General features: G+C 40.5%; 3 protein-coding genes across 4 annotated transcripts; 1 reads left to right on the forward strand and 2 right to left on the reverse strand.

Annotated features, from left to right (window-relative positions):
• Window positions 1-3,643: 3,643 nt before the first annotated feature.
• LOC6584215 (leucine-zipper-like transcriptional regulator 1 homolog) lies at window positions 3,644-8,643 on the reverse strand. The gene is made up of 5 exons (XM_002009835.4): window positions 7,767-8,643; window positions 6,278-7,696; window positions 6,029-6,204; window positions 5,444-5,622; window positions 3,644-5,373 (listed from the first exon to the last, which is right to left on the reverse strand). The coding sequence occupies exons 1-5, from the start codon at window positions 8,492-8,494 to the stop codon at window positions 4,969-4,971; spliced, it is 2,907 nt and encodes a 968-aa protein (XP_002009871.3). The 5' UTR covers window positions 8,495-8,643; the 3' UTR covers window positions 3,644-4,968.
• Window positions 8,644-9,149: 506 nt separating this feature from the next.
• Window positions 9,150-11,150, forward strand: LOC6584216 (mediator of RNA polymerase II transcription subunit 22). Of its 2 annotated transcripts, none has more exons than XM_002009836.4 (3): window positions 9,150-9,440; window positions 10,465-10,566; window positions 10,849-11,150. In XM_002009836.4, the coding sequence occupies exons 1-3, from the start codon at window positions 9,329-9,331 to the stop codon at window positions 11,064-11,066; spliced, it is 432 nt and encodes a 143-aa protein (XP_002009872.1). In that variant the 5' UTR covers window positions 9,150-9,328; the 3' UTR covers window positions 11,067-11,150. The 2 variants fall into 2 exon arrangements, with proteins under 2 accessions (XP_002009872.1, XP_015016986.1); XM_015161500.3 differs by lacking the exon at window positions 9,150-9,440 and adding an exon at window positions 9,610-9,817.
• On the reverse strand, window positions 11,058-12,760 carry LOC6584218 (nucleosome assembly protein 1-like 4). Its single transcript, XM_002009838.4, has one exon. It carries the CDS (start codon window positions 12,360-12,362, stop codon window positions 11,190-11,192), a length of 1,173 nt encoding a protein of 390 aa, XP_002009874.1. The 5' UTR covers window positions 12,363-12,760; the 3' UTR covers window positions 11,058-11,189.
• Window positions 12,761-13,043: the final 283 nt, after the last annotated feature.

Consider the following 13,043-nt stretch of genomic DNA (forward strand, 5'->3'; position numbering starts at 1 on the left):
CTGATTGACTTCGATCGCATTTGGGCTTTGTTGGCTTAAATTATGAACTTAGAAATTGACAGGCGGCAAAGGAATTTTCTTTTCTTTTTTCCTTTTTGCCGCTTCCGACAAGGAAAAGCGAGAAACAGGCCGGCAGACAGACATGGGCATGGAATTAGCTAGATAAGAGATAAGAGATTGGGGTAAACTATACGTATATAGAGGGAAGAAAGGGCACCCTACTTGAGTCCATAATTGAAAACTTATAAAGAAACTTGTTTGAGGAATCTGCCAAAAAGTTGAAAGTTGCTCAGGCATGAGACAGGCTGAGTTTTTGAGCGTATAATATGATATACATATATAAGCCTATATAGTCGATAAGCAACGACTTCTATAACAGTATTGGTTCACCATCTAACCAATGTAATTTAGTCATATCCAATGAAATGCCCCCTATTACAAATTATTTCAGCTTTGTCAAAATTACGAAAAGTTGGAAATACGTCAGAGGAGCACACGTATGCAATTTCAGCTTGGATATTGAAGCGTAAGACTCAATGCCCCGGGACTTGCACAGTTTAGATAGTTTTCAAATAATTTAGCATGTTGCCATGGCAATAAATTGAATTGTCAGTGTAGGCCCTGAGAAGCGTGCACTTACATATATAACTGTATCTCTATCTGTATCTGTATTTCTATCTATAGCTGTAGCTGTATCTGAAACTTTGACATGCACAAGGCCAACACACAGACTCCAGCTCGTACTCCAACTTGTGATGTCCGTAGAGATGAGCGCGTGACAAATTTGAAATGACAATTCGATAGTCAGGAGAAAGCGTAAATATTGATGAAAACAGTTTAGTTTTGAGTAACAAATCTGGTAAAGTCTCTAATTCATAAGCTCAATGCTTCAGCGGATCAGAAGATCAGAGATATTAGAATTTAGTTATAACTTGAGAGAGGGAGATAGAGAAAGTTAAGAAGAGAACGCGACTAAGAAAGGAGAAAAGAGCCATTGACTTAAAAGTGAGTAAAAGAGACAGAAATGGAGAGTGGAAGAGAGAGAGAGAGAGAGAGAGACAGAGAGGAAGAGAGAGAGATATAGAGAGATAGAGAGAATAAGAGAGAAAGAGGGGAAATCAGAGAGAGGCAAAGGAACGAAAAATTGAAAAGAGCGGGGAGAGAGAGAGAGAGAGACAGACAGACAGAGAGAGAGTAAGAGAGAAAGTGTGGGAGAGAAAAACAGTGACACAGAGAGATAGTGAGCGATACAAAATGAGAAGGAAAAACGCTAAAACAGAGAAAGAAAATGAGAGAAAGTAGAGAGAGAGTGAGAGAGACAGAGAGAGAGAGACAGAGAGAGAGGGACAGAGAGAGAGAGAGAGAGAGACAGACACATAATGAGAGAGGCAAAACTATGACAGAAATGATACATAGATAAAGATAGAAAGTGCGGGAGGGAGAGAAAGAGAGAGAGAGAGAGATTGAAAAGGAGAGAGATATAGATAAACGTGTCATTATCACAAAAACGATATATGCTCGTGTCACGCGGCCAGCTCTGGTGCGTGCTGGCATATTGAAACTGTGCCCAAAAATGCTGCCTGCTTGGCTTCAGTCAGCTCATTCATTGCCTGGAGCACTCCGGTCTCTGGCTCTGGCATATTTGATTTTGTAATTTGCATTTGATAAGCAGGCAGCAGGCAGGGGGCAGCGGGCAGGGAGCAGCGGGCAGGAGGCGGCAGGCAAGACGAAGGCGTGCCGACATAGCTCAGCCTCACGATTCGGCTTTGGCTTTGTCCTTGGCAGCCTTTTGTTTTGTTTTAATTCCATCGAGCTGTGCTATCTTACATTATCCATCGAGCAGTTGCCGCATCCTCTGCTATCTCAATGCGCTGCCAACTGTTTGTTTGTGTACAATTTTATTAGGTATTTGTATTTCTACAATGCTCCCAGCATCCCGGCTACATTAGCACATTCTCTCGACTATGCGTGTGTGTGTGTGTCTGGTTGAGTGTTGAAAGTTTGCTTTGGCAAATTGTTCAAGTTTCCAGTTGTGCCGGCAAAAATTAAAAATACCCAAGGGTACAGTTTGACAATCGAATCCATATTAGGGGTATTCCCCTGGGGAGCCGCCCAACTACTATAGCATAAATGCCAAAAATTAAAAAGCAACATTTTTCTCATATATATTATTAATATTATTATTATTATTATTATATTATTTTGCATACCAATTGTATATTTTATTTAGTTTTGTATATGAACTATGCCTAATACAAATTAAATATGTTCAATATGTCTTTAGATTCGATTCTATTCGTGCAGCTGGCTTGCCCACTCTCATGGGGATACAAATGGGGATTACAAACAAACTATTTGCTTACAATTTAAATGAAACGATTCCATATTGTGTGGCACTCCAAAAATGTTGTATCTATCGGATATACATACATATATCTATATACATTCATACATATCTATGTGTTTGGCTTCTATACGTTTGGCCTCGGCATTCACACGTATCAAAAGACAAATTAAAGTTCTGAGTTCAAATCGATTCGATTGGGAACCAATTCGCAGTCTTTCACTATCCGACAATTTCATATTGTGTGAGTACTTGAGTGGAATCGTTCATGGTCTATTTCTATTTAATGCTATTTAAAGCGTTGCACATGAAAAGCTTCATGCAAATGGTAATTGAGGTGCTTTGATTGTTTGACTTTCATATTTTCGATTGGATGCGTCAACTATGGATTGTATAACACTGGCTGTTCAGTGTTGGTTAATTATGGGCAACAATGATTATATACTATATATAATAAGCGTTAATACAATTTATGTATATATATTTATATATCTCTTAATGCATATTTTTGTCTCGCAACGGATCAAATTTATTTTCAATAAAAATCTTGTTTTTTTTTTTTTCATATATAAATAATAAAATTGCAAATATATCTCAAATAAAATGGCTTAGAAAACAATAATATTGCTTATTAAATGTTAAACTCAATAATATAATAATAATTACAATTACTAATACCATCAACATGACGTTTTAGAAAGAAACAGCTATCACAACTCTGTCCTAAGAACCAAATAAATTATTATATACTTATCGGCAAGAAACATAATCATTTCTAACTAAGCTCAAATAATATAAAACCATATTCAATTTACACTTGACATACAAATTGGTTGTTGATCGCGTTTATCGTTATTTCAATTTTATAAATCGTTAACTGTTTGTTTGTTCTTTGCTCTATAATTGTTGTAATTTTTTATTTTTGCCTATTGCTTACGCTTAATTTGAGGTCTTTGATTTTCATTTAATTAATTTTAATATACATATAAGCCCAATGGGTGAGGTGGTTATTGGATACAAATAATTGTATATCCATATGGGGTATACTATGAGGTTATTTAAGGCTTGATAAAAATTGCTCTGCTGTCTGGCATTGCAATTGCTCACACTCTTGCAGAATGTTTTTCAATTGATTTTCGTTCGATTTGTTTCGCATTTATATACATGCACATATACATATGTATATGTATATATATATATATATGTATTATTATTATAATTTTTTATTTTATTTTTTGTTTTTTTACATATACGTATTAGCTTCAAGCTTGGACATTCAGTTAACTGATAAGTCAAATATAAATAAACGAAAATTGTGTAATCAAATATTAGACAAGTTTATGGCCTAGGTACATATTGTGCATATCCACATACACATATACATATATGTATATATAGTGGATATAAGCATATAATCATACACACATATATACACACACAGTTGTGCTATATATATATATATATATATGTATATATATATACATATGTCCATATATTCCATACAAACATCTCCACACTTCCAATGACTCACACAATGCGGCCAGCATTTGATAACCATTCAATGATTCTTATGAATCGTACGTACTTGTCTGTTCTATACATATATAATTCAATATATATATATATATATATATATATGTATCTTGGCAGCATCAATTATAACTATGTATAAAACTCAGTACAATACAAATACAATTTCCATACTACTTTCATTTCAATATCTTGCCTCACCATTTACAATATCGATCAAGCAATTTCCTGCTTCGCATTTAAAGATCATTTCCCTGCGCTAACAGAAAATCTTCAGATAATGATCGCATAGTTATACAATAGTAGTCCATACCCTAGGCTGAAACGGCTTTCCTACACCATCCTACGATCTGCTGAACATTCCTTTAGGTTCTATGGCAAATTTGCATTAAATTTCTATCCAGCTATCTATCTAAAGTTGATTCTAGCCTGGGTAATATTCCTACAAACATATTTTTACATTGAAGCATTTGCATCATTTAATGTATTAGTACAGTAAATTGTTCAGTTTATGGAATAGATATAGCATAGAAAGTATTTTGGAAACTCTTTAGTCTAATTCAAGCTTTATAATTGCTTTGAATTCACTTTACACAATTCATTTATGGGAAACATTTAGGTTTCTATATTAATTTGCAGAGCAAATATACAAACAGAATAAATATTATTATTCGCTAGAGAACGCTGGCCTACAAATCCATTTAGTTCATTACAATTTGAACAGCTATGCACTACACAACTATCCCTTAGCCTTTTACCTAACCACGAGAGAGAATGCCTCTCGCTCTTGCTCTATTTGCGCTATCGCTATCGCTATCTCTTTCGAATTCGTTTCTTTGGATTGTCCATTACCCGTGCAATGCAATGGGTATGCTTTGTTTTGTTGGGTTTGTTTGCTATTGTTAGTGATGCTAATGCATTAGGCAAAATACGAGTTTCAATTGGGATTCGATGAGAGGAAGCATGAGGTTGCTTGACGATGTGGAAGTGGATGATTTATTGCGCTACCAACCGCTACTGCTGCTCTACGTGCTACGTCCGATTTGCAACCAGGCGAGCAACAACTGCAAAGCCGGCTGTAGCAGCACTAGTTTTCAGATATCTGTATTGATATTGATGCGGGTCAGAAACTCGCCTTGCGAATCGGCCACAGCGCGTATTATCTCCAGCAACAGTTCGCGCGACAAACCGGCTATCTTTGGTAGCCTGGCCACCTTGGCAAAATCTTTCACAATTAATTTCAATGCATAATCCTTGATGTCATAGATTTTAGTTATATCGGACGCCTCCAGCGTTTGCAGCACATTCTCTGATGTTATATTATGCTCCAATGAGTATTTGCAGAACGCATGCAAGCGATTATTCGATAGGCCATAGAAACAGGGTGCCTGGAACAGATAGAGTGCATCCTGCGGCGGCATCTTTGTCTCTCCATAATATATATAGCGTAGCAGCGAGTGAAACGCCTCCAGTGAAGGTGAAATTTCGCCAATTTGTATCTGTTTGGGAAATAGAGTGATATAATTAATACACATTTTATAGATTCATACAATATAATGTAAAACTTACATTGACTGTATTATCCGGCGGCATGAATGAGCGGAACATGCCCTGGAAATAGGTGCAACGTGCTGATAGGACAGACTTATGGGCCGGTATCACCTGATCATCCAGTATGAGACTTATATCGCAGAAGTCCTTGCCCGTTGTCTCTAAGAACATGGACAAATCGTGCTCCAATGTGGTACCTAAATATATGTATACGCATCGATACGGATTAGTATATGGATTTCAACTAAAGTTACCCGGCCAAGTCCGAGCGAAATCATTTATTGTTTATTAAATTTTGTTCGTTTAGTGTTTCACCAATTTGTCACATAGAAACAGCAGTTTTTTTTTTATACAAAGCTTACAAACTTAGTTCAAGTCCGAGCCGTCAATAGGAACACTTGACCATTCACATCTCAATTCCATCCCATCCAGGAGGCACATTCATTGTTAAAAAGTTAGTTTAAATATACGTAGATAGGTTCAAAAGCAAAACAATAAACCCGGATCTAAAGGCAAACTTAAGGCGTATAAAGATCACTTTTGCGACAAATCAGGAATATATACCAAGATGTCGATATACACATACCATGTGCGAACACTCACCAATATTCGACTCAAAGCTGGTGTCCATCACCAGTTTGCTGGGATGCAGACGCTTGCGTATTATCTCGACCAGAAGCGGCTTGTCCAGATCGCTAAACTCACTGGACATGACCACATCGGTGAAGTTCTCGTCTTTGATGATGAACTGCATGCAATGATCCTTGATGATTTTAATGCTAAAGAAATTGAATGACGAAAGATGTCATTAATTATCGAACAACTGAGCAAGTCGCAATGCTGGAAACCCACTTGTTCTTTTCCGCATTGTAGAGGGCCTCGAGCACGTTCATCTTATTGATCTTAAAGTCCAGATATTGTATGCAACCCTGCGCCAGACGGGGCATTGTGAAAAGCCCAGCCAATTGATAGATGTCCGTGATGAGAATGATGATGTTCTTGTTGTAGGACTCCTTTAAGTCAATGCGATCCGTATATATGTAGTTGAGTATGATTTCGAATGCTTCGGGCGAGGCATGTGATAGTCGCACTTCCAGCATCGGTGTACGATCGGCGCCAACGCCCGTATTCAAAGCAAGCGCATCGACCTGGCCAACGCCATAGAGCTTTTCCATTTGATGCTGGAGCGCCTCACGCGCCGACAATATCTTGTTCCGCAAATACTTAGAGCGTGCTGCCACAAAGGCAATGTGGGCCAGGATGCGCGTCTCCTCGGCGCCCACCACAAACTGAATATCACAGAACTGTTTCTCGTGAAAGAATTTGCCAAAGTCATCGCGCAGCGTGCACTTTGGATAGCTGGAGAACTGAAAGCGATAGGTATCGCCGCGTCGCACGCTGTTGTCAACGGTGCCGCCAAAGATGTACATGGCATCGCTGATGACGGCCGAGGCATGGAAAACGCGTCCCGATGGCACATCCGAGTTCTGCTCCGGCTGTATGACGGACCATACCTGCGAGTCCAGATCGTAACAGTGCAAATCATTTGGGAGCATGGAGTCAGCCGAGCCGCCGAAAACATAGAGGAAACGATCATGATGCACCATGGTGTGGCCATAGCGACGCGATGGTGGCGCAGAAGTGGCACCACGCAGAACCGGTTCATTGGAGATGCGACGCCAAGTGCGCGACTTAAAGTGGAACTCAAACAGAGAATTGGTGATCTGCAAACCACTCTGGCCAGAGAACACATACATACAATCGCGAGCAACAGCAACGGGAAAATTACAGCAAGTGGGCGGACGATCACCTAGCTGTTCTACCTCCTCCCACTGATGATTCTCGCCCGTCAAATTTAAAGTCCACATATCATTCAATCGTGCATTGCCATCATAGCCAGCATAAATCCACATTTTGTTATCATAGACGGCGGCACCATGCGCTGAACGTGGCACTGGCTGCCTGCCGGAAAACTTCCATTCCACCCACATGGCGCTGAGAAACTTATACTCAAACAGATCATTCTTGTTGGTCAGATTCGAGTTGGAGTGAATGTCGCCTGTGTAGCCGCCAAAGATGAACATCGAGCTGCCCGCCACAACTGCCGAATGATGGTAGCGCGGAGCTGGTGGTGTGCCCGTTGCGCATGCACGTCCCCAGGACTTATCCTTCACACCGAACCTAATCAGATCGTTGAGCATGGTCTTGCCATTGTCACCGCCAAACACGAACATGGCATCCTTGTAGGCAACCACAGTGTGCTTGCTTCGTCTGGAAAAGGAAAATATATATGGTATTTAGTCAAGTTCCTCGATCTCTCCAAATGGGCTCTGCTACTTACTTGGCACCGACAAACTCCGCACACTCAAGCATGCGCGACCACTGATGCGTTGCCGTATAGGTGCTGAAGTCGACATTGAGCGCATTGCAGCTGTAGCTGCCTGGCGAGTTGACTTTGCCGTTGAAGCTGCTACAGCTGCCATTGCTGTTGGAATCGTAGGCGATGCTGCTGCACCCGGATGGTATAACAGCCGAGGTGGTGCTACTGCTGCTGCTGCTGCCGCCGGCACCGTTACCGCGGGTGCTGCGCATGGAGCTCGATGTGGACATTTTTAGATGGTTGCGTATATGTTGAGCGTCCAAGCAGCCAGCCGTTGATGCACTCTTCCGCGTCTTAGACCGCTTTCCTGATTTTGACTCGCGCCCTGTCAGGCCCTCAGCGCCAGAGGCAAGTGCCTGCTGTTGCTGCTGCTGCTGTTGCTGTGAACTGTTCGCCACGCATGCAGGACAATAGACGGTAGCTGGTGTGCTGCCACCACTTACACTGCCACTGCCACTGCCGCTACCGCTTCCGACTAAGCCACAAACCGCACTTAGACCACTCGATATTGAGCTGGAGCCGTGGCCGTAACTGGCTCGGCTTAGCGCTCCAGTACTGCGGCTGCTGCCACTGCCACTTCCTCCGCTACTGCCGCTGGCCACGACAACGCCAACGCCAACGCCAACGCCTCCGCTTGGTAGATCTTCCGCAGAACCATTCGAGTCTGCGCCAAGTATGGACTTAAGCATTAAAGCATTACAGGTGTAAAATCTCCTTCGTTGGCTTATCTTGATGAAAATTGCGTTGCAGGGCAGGGCCTTGCTCAACTCAGACGCTATTTGCGAGATCTCTTTTCACTACCTCTGCAGGTCAAGAACTAGCGATGGACCATTGAGACATTTCCAATACAAATATATTTTTCTTATGGATGAGCTGCATTCAGTTTTTGTTATCGATAGTATACATATATCGGCAGCTCATTCATAAAAAAATAGGCAATTCAAATACAGATAATGTAAAAAAAAGTGGTGGAAATTTCGTATGTTAGCTAAAAGAAAGAACTACGTTAACTGACAGCAATAATATCGCATAACTGTTGATTACTTTGTATGATTCTTATGATCAAATAAAATTCAAAATTAGTTTTATAATTAAGTTTACATATATTTAATCAGTACATGATGTTTACATACGAAATATGCTTTTATACCCGTATAATTAAAAGTTTACATTTATTTATTAATATTATGTTTTACATTTATTACATATAAACGAATATCAAAAAAATCTATTAAATTTAGCTAAATATTCAACAGAATTTGCCATTATGCCAAATAGAAATAATATGAAGAAAAACAGCTGATTGGCCGCTGCTTAATCGTGTACTCGCGATAGTTGCAATACCATGACAAGCGATACCATGAGCAACCCTGAAAGATTAGCAAATATCGCGGTAATAATAGAACAATAAAAGTAACAGGAAGGAAAGAGGAAAAGAAAAGGAATAAATAATAACAACAAGAGTAAAAATAAACAGTATATAGCCCTGCATCATCAGTGTAGTTGATAGCTACGCTGATAAAATGTCCACCGGCCCACGCACTACAATCCTACCCCAGTCAAAGGAAGCGTTACTTAAGTCGTATAATGCGCGTCTTAAAGAAGATGTGCGTAGCATGTTGGAAAACTTCGAAGGTAATAGTTAATACAGAAATGCTCTATATATAAATGTATATATATATACATATAGTATATATATATATATTTATATATATATGTATATATAGAGAATGAGTGAAAGTGAGTGACAAGTGGGGAGAGAGAGGGAGCGAGACATAGAGCCAGAAAGAAAGAGAGAGAAAGAGATAGATAGATTTAGGATTGGGAGGATGATTTATTTTGACGCTCAGAACGCACACGTTGAGGACGCTGCCGTATCATGCGGTAGAGAAGCTCCATGCCGTCGAGAACACCCTTTCCGCTAGATGCGCAGACGCCGTGTATTGCCCAGCGCTGGTGCAGCTCATGTAAACGCAATCGCCTAGCTAAATCGTCGGGTGCAATGGCATTTGGTAAGTCCTGCTTGTTGGCGAAGACAAGCACCACACTGTCTTTAAGCTCATTCACACGCAGCATGGAGTGCAGCTCCTTCATGGCCTCGGGAAAACGTTCAACATCGGCGGCATCCACCACGAATATAATGCCAGCCGCATTGTTGTAGTAATAGCGCCACATGGACCGTACACGCTTTTGGCCACCAATATCCCATACAGTTAGGCGAAGACGCTTGTATTGCAATAGCTCCACATTGAATCCAATGGTCGGTATATTGGTCAAACTGGCGCCCAGCTTCAGCTGATACAACGTTGTGGTCTTGCCAGCCGCATCCAAACCAATCATCAGGACACGCACATCCTCCTTGGCGGCGAACCGATCGAAGAGAAAATGCGAGATTGATGTGCCCATTATGGGTGCGACAGCAAATTTGAAGCTTGTATTTTTCAATCTCAGTGACAATATTCACACACACACACACGTTCGGGATTCAACTGATTTGGATTCTAATTCGGACTTTGGCACAAGACTGTCTTATTTCTTCTTCTTTCTCGATCAATAATTTGGCATTTGTTTATGCCATACGACACGCGAAGACAGTGTGTTTTCAGTTTCTCACTAAGTTCTGCAATAATAACCGAGTTGTTTATCCACTTGTTTACAGAAATCCTCAAGTTGGCACGGAGAGAGAGTCACATACAAATTTCAAAGATAACACAATGCGAACAGGATGCACTGGAGATGCAAGTGCGAGCGGCAAATATGGGTAAGTGTCTGCCGAGAATTCAAGCACGCGAAACAGCCCAGAGCCGACTGTTTGCTTTGGACAGCCGCCACAGCTTGAACAGTGCAATATACAATTTCAACGATTATATTGATTTAGCGGCGACGTTATGTTGAAGACTGATCGTGTTCTCTTAGAATAGCTGAATAGGCAACTTACGGCTAGCCATATGAATAATCCCACTTTGCAGATATTTCCTTTAAGGCGTTACACATTTGGAGCACTTTAATAGAAGCGTCTAACAGCTGTTTCTTTGTTTTGCAGTGCGGGCCGGTGAATCGCTGATGAAGCTCGTTGCCGATCTCAAACAGTATCTCATACTGAATGACTTTCATTCGGTGAATGAGGCAATTACGAACAACTCACAGCTGTTTCGGACCACACAAATTGAGTGCGATAAAAAGCTGATGAAGCTGCGCGATGAGATGGCCATGGATCTATACGATTTGGAGGAGGAGTACTACACTAGCATATTTAAGTAGATTTCAATTAACTATTCAATTGTACATGTAGGGTGTGTAATTTGTATGTGTATGTATATATAAGTCGATAGTATGATTATGGAATGAAAATGCGTACGATTATTGAATATTGTAAAACTAGTATTAAGGATTAACACTGTTAATGCTGGGACGATTCCGACAATCTTTCTGGACATCCTGATCACCATGCGACAAAGAGGACAACGATGCAGATGTATTTTCCACCGAGCAGAGATCATCGTTGACGTTATCCACAATGTCACCAGTATAGAAGAGTATCGCCTTGGGAACAATTTGAGTGCGGAGCAGATAGCCAACCTCGAAGTCAGCGCCAAGTACCATTTTGGTCTTTTCGTCGGCCAACGATAGATCCATCGCTTGCGGCGGCGAAAAGAATCGAAAGAAGGACTCACGTGGCATCACCTTTGGTATGTTCCGTGCACCTTTCCGGAGACGCTTCTGCCTCACCGTTTGCAGTGTCAAATTGGAGCCATCACGCCAGTGTATGTGACAGCCCTCGCAGCGGACTATCTCTGGACCCTCGAACATAAACGGATAATCCTTGTCGGCCTCGTGACGCAGTATATATTTCTTGGTCAACAGCAGCGATGATGTGTGCAGATATCCGTTTGGACGAAACTGAAATATAACTGTATAGCTATCCGGCTCGTAACTAATGCGCACATCTACCAGGCACTCAAGCAATGGCTCATCATGCTCCTGCACCAAATCCGAGATGAGGGCCACATTGCGAAAGACCGTCAGCCAGAAGCGTGGCACACCTATCGCATTCGCTGGTAAGTGATGCAGCTGCACCGTCATTTGCTTGAATTCTTCCGAGTTCTTAATCTGCTCAAGAAGATCGTCGGGCTCTTCGTGCCAATAGCGCTCAATTGCCGGCGGTTCGACATCACCGGCCACAATGTCGCGACGGCTATCGAAGAGCGTACAACTCTGTAAATAAAATCGCTTCTCCAGTTCATAGACCTCGCGGAAGAACTGCTCCGATATCTTGATTTGCTGCAATTGATTGTGCTTCAGGGCCAATACCCGATTGTATACCGACTTTGGCAGACTGTCCACCATATGCTGGAGGAAGGCTCGACGACTATTCGACGGCATCTCGGATGGACTCAGATGCATGCTGTCAGAGATTACACCTGGACTTCGACTTCGACTACGACTACGACTCCTACTATGATTGGTGGAGGGAACCATTGGCAATTTGTTCGGCTCCTTCACATTGACAATGGTCGACGTGGAGCTCACCTCTGAGTTGGTGCCAACGTTAAGCATCTTAAAACCTAATAATTTTGAATGGAAATTTTGAACGAAAATCGGACAAAAATTCTATTATATATATTTGATCTTACATATGATTTGAAAGCAATATGAAATATTTATCGAATAGGAACAAACTGAAATTCCTTTCAATTTACCGAGAATAACGAATACAATTTGAAATCATGCAAAAAGAAACACAACTCCATTGTTAATAATATTAGGATTATAAATTTAGTTTAAGAACAAATTCAATGCATTTTATAGAAAGAAATTTAGTATATCACTTCATATTATATTTAATATGCTATTTATTAATATTAACGTTTTTTTAAAATTGATTCAAATGTATCATGCTGCAAGATCGAGTGCACTCTAGGGCTTAAGAAAACAAAGCGCAGAAAATTGTATTGTTCATGCAAATAGTGGGAAGCATAACTAGCATTATTGATTGATGTACTAAATTATTATATACAAATATTATATAAGCAAAATGTGTCGCTGATTAGACAAAATATGCAATTCAATTAATTATCCATTGTTAATATGCTAAATAAAATATAAATGTTAGTAAATAACTAAGGGTAACTATGTCATAAAACAGAGATCAATAGATCAATGTAGTACTATATATATATATATATATATATATATATATATATATATATATATATATCAACTTGAAGGGTAATGGAA

This window comes from Drosophila mojavensis, unplaced genomic scaffold (genome assembly GCF_018153725.1).
Source record: "Drosophila mojavensis isolate 15081-1352.22 unplaced genomic scaffold, ASM1815372v1 contig_136, whole genome shotgun sequence".
Taxonomy (NCBI): Eukaryota; Metazoa; Arthropoda; class Insecta; order Diptera; family Drosophilidae; genus Drosophila; species Drosophila mojavensis.

Excerpts from the sequence above, each read along its gene's own strand:
- LOC6584218 (XM_002009838.4), bottom strand. The coding sequence starts at position 12,362 with ATGCTTAACGTTGGCACCAACTCAGAGGTGAGCTCCACGTCGACCATT.
- LOC6584216 (XM_015161500.3), top strand. The coding sequence starts at position 9,703 with ATGCCGTCGAGAACACCCTTTCCGCTAGATGCGCAGACGCCGTGTATT. Across the intron at positions 9,818-10,464 it reads GTCGGGTGCAATGGCATTTG|AAATCCTCAAGTTGGCACGG; the intron begins GTAAGTCCTGCT and ends ACTTGTTTACAG. Across the intron at positions 10,567-10,848 it reads AGTGCGAGCGGCAAATATGG|TGCGGGCCGGTGAATCGCTG; the intron begins GTAAGTGTCTGC and ends TTTGTTTTGCAG.
- LOC6584215 (XM_002009835.4), bottom strand. The coding sequence starts at position 8,494 with ATGCTTAAGTCCATACTTGGCGCAGACTCGAATGGTTCTGCGGAAGAT. Across the intron at positions 6,205-6,277 it reads TACAATGCGGAAAAGAACAA|CATTAAAATCATCAAGGATC; the intron begins GTGGGTTTCCAG and ends CAATTTCTTTAG. Across the intron at positions 5,374-5,443 it reads CGCCGGATAATACAGTCAAT|ATACAAATTGGCGAAATTTC; the intron begins GTAAGTTTTACA and ends TTTCCCAAACAG.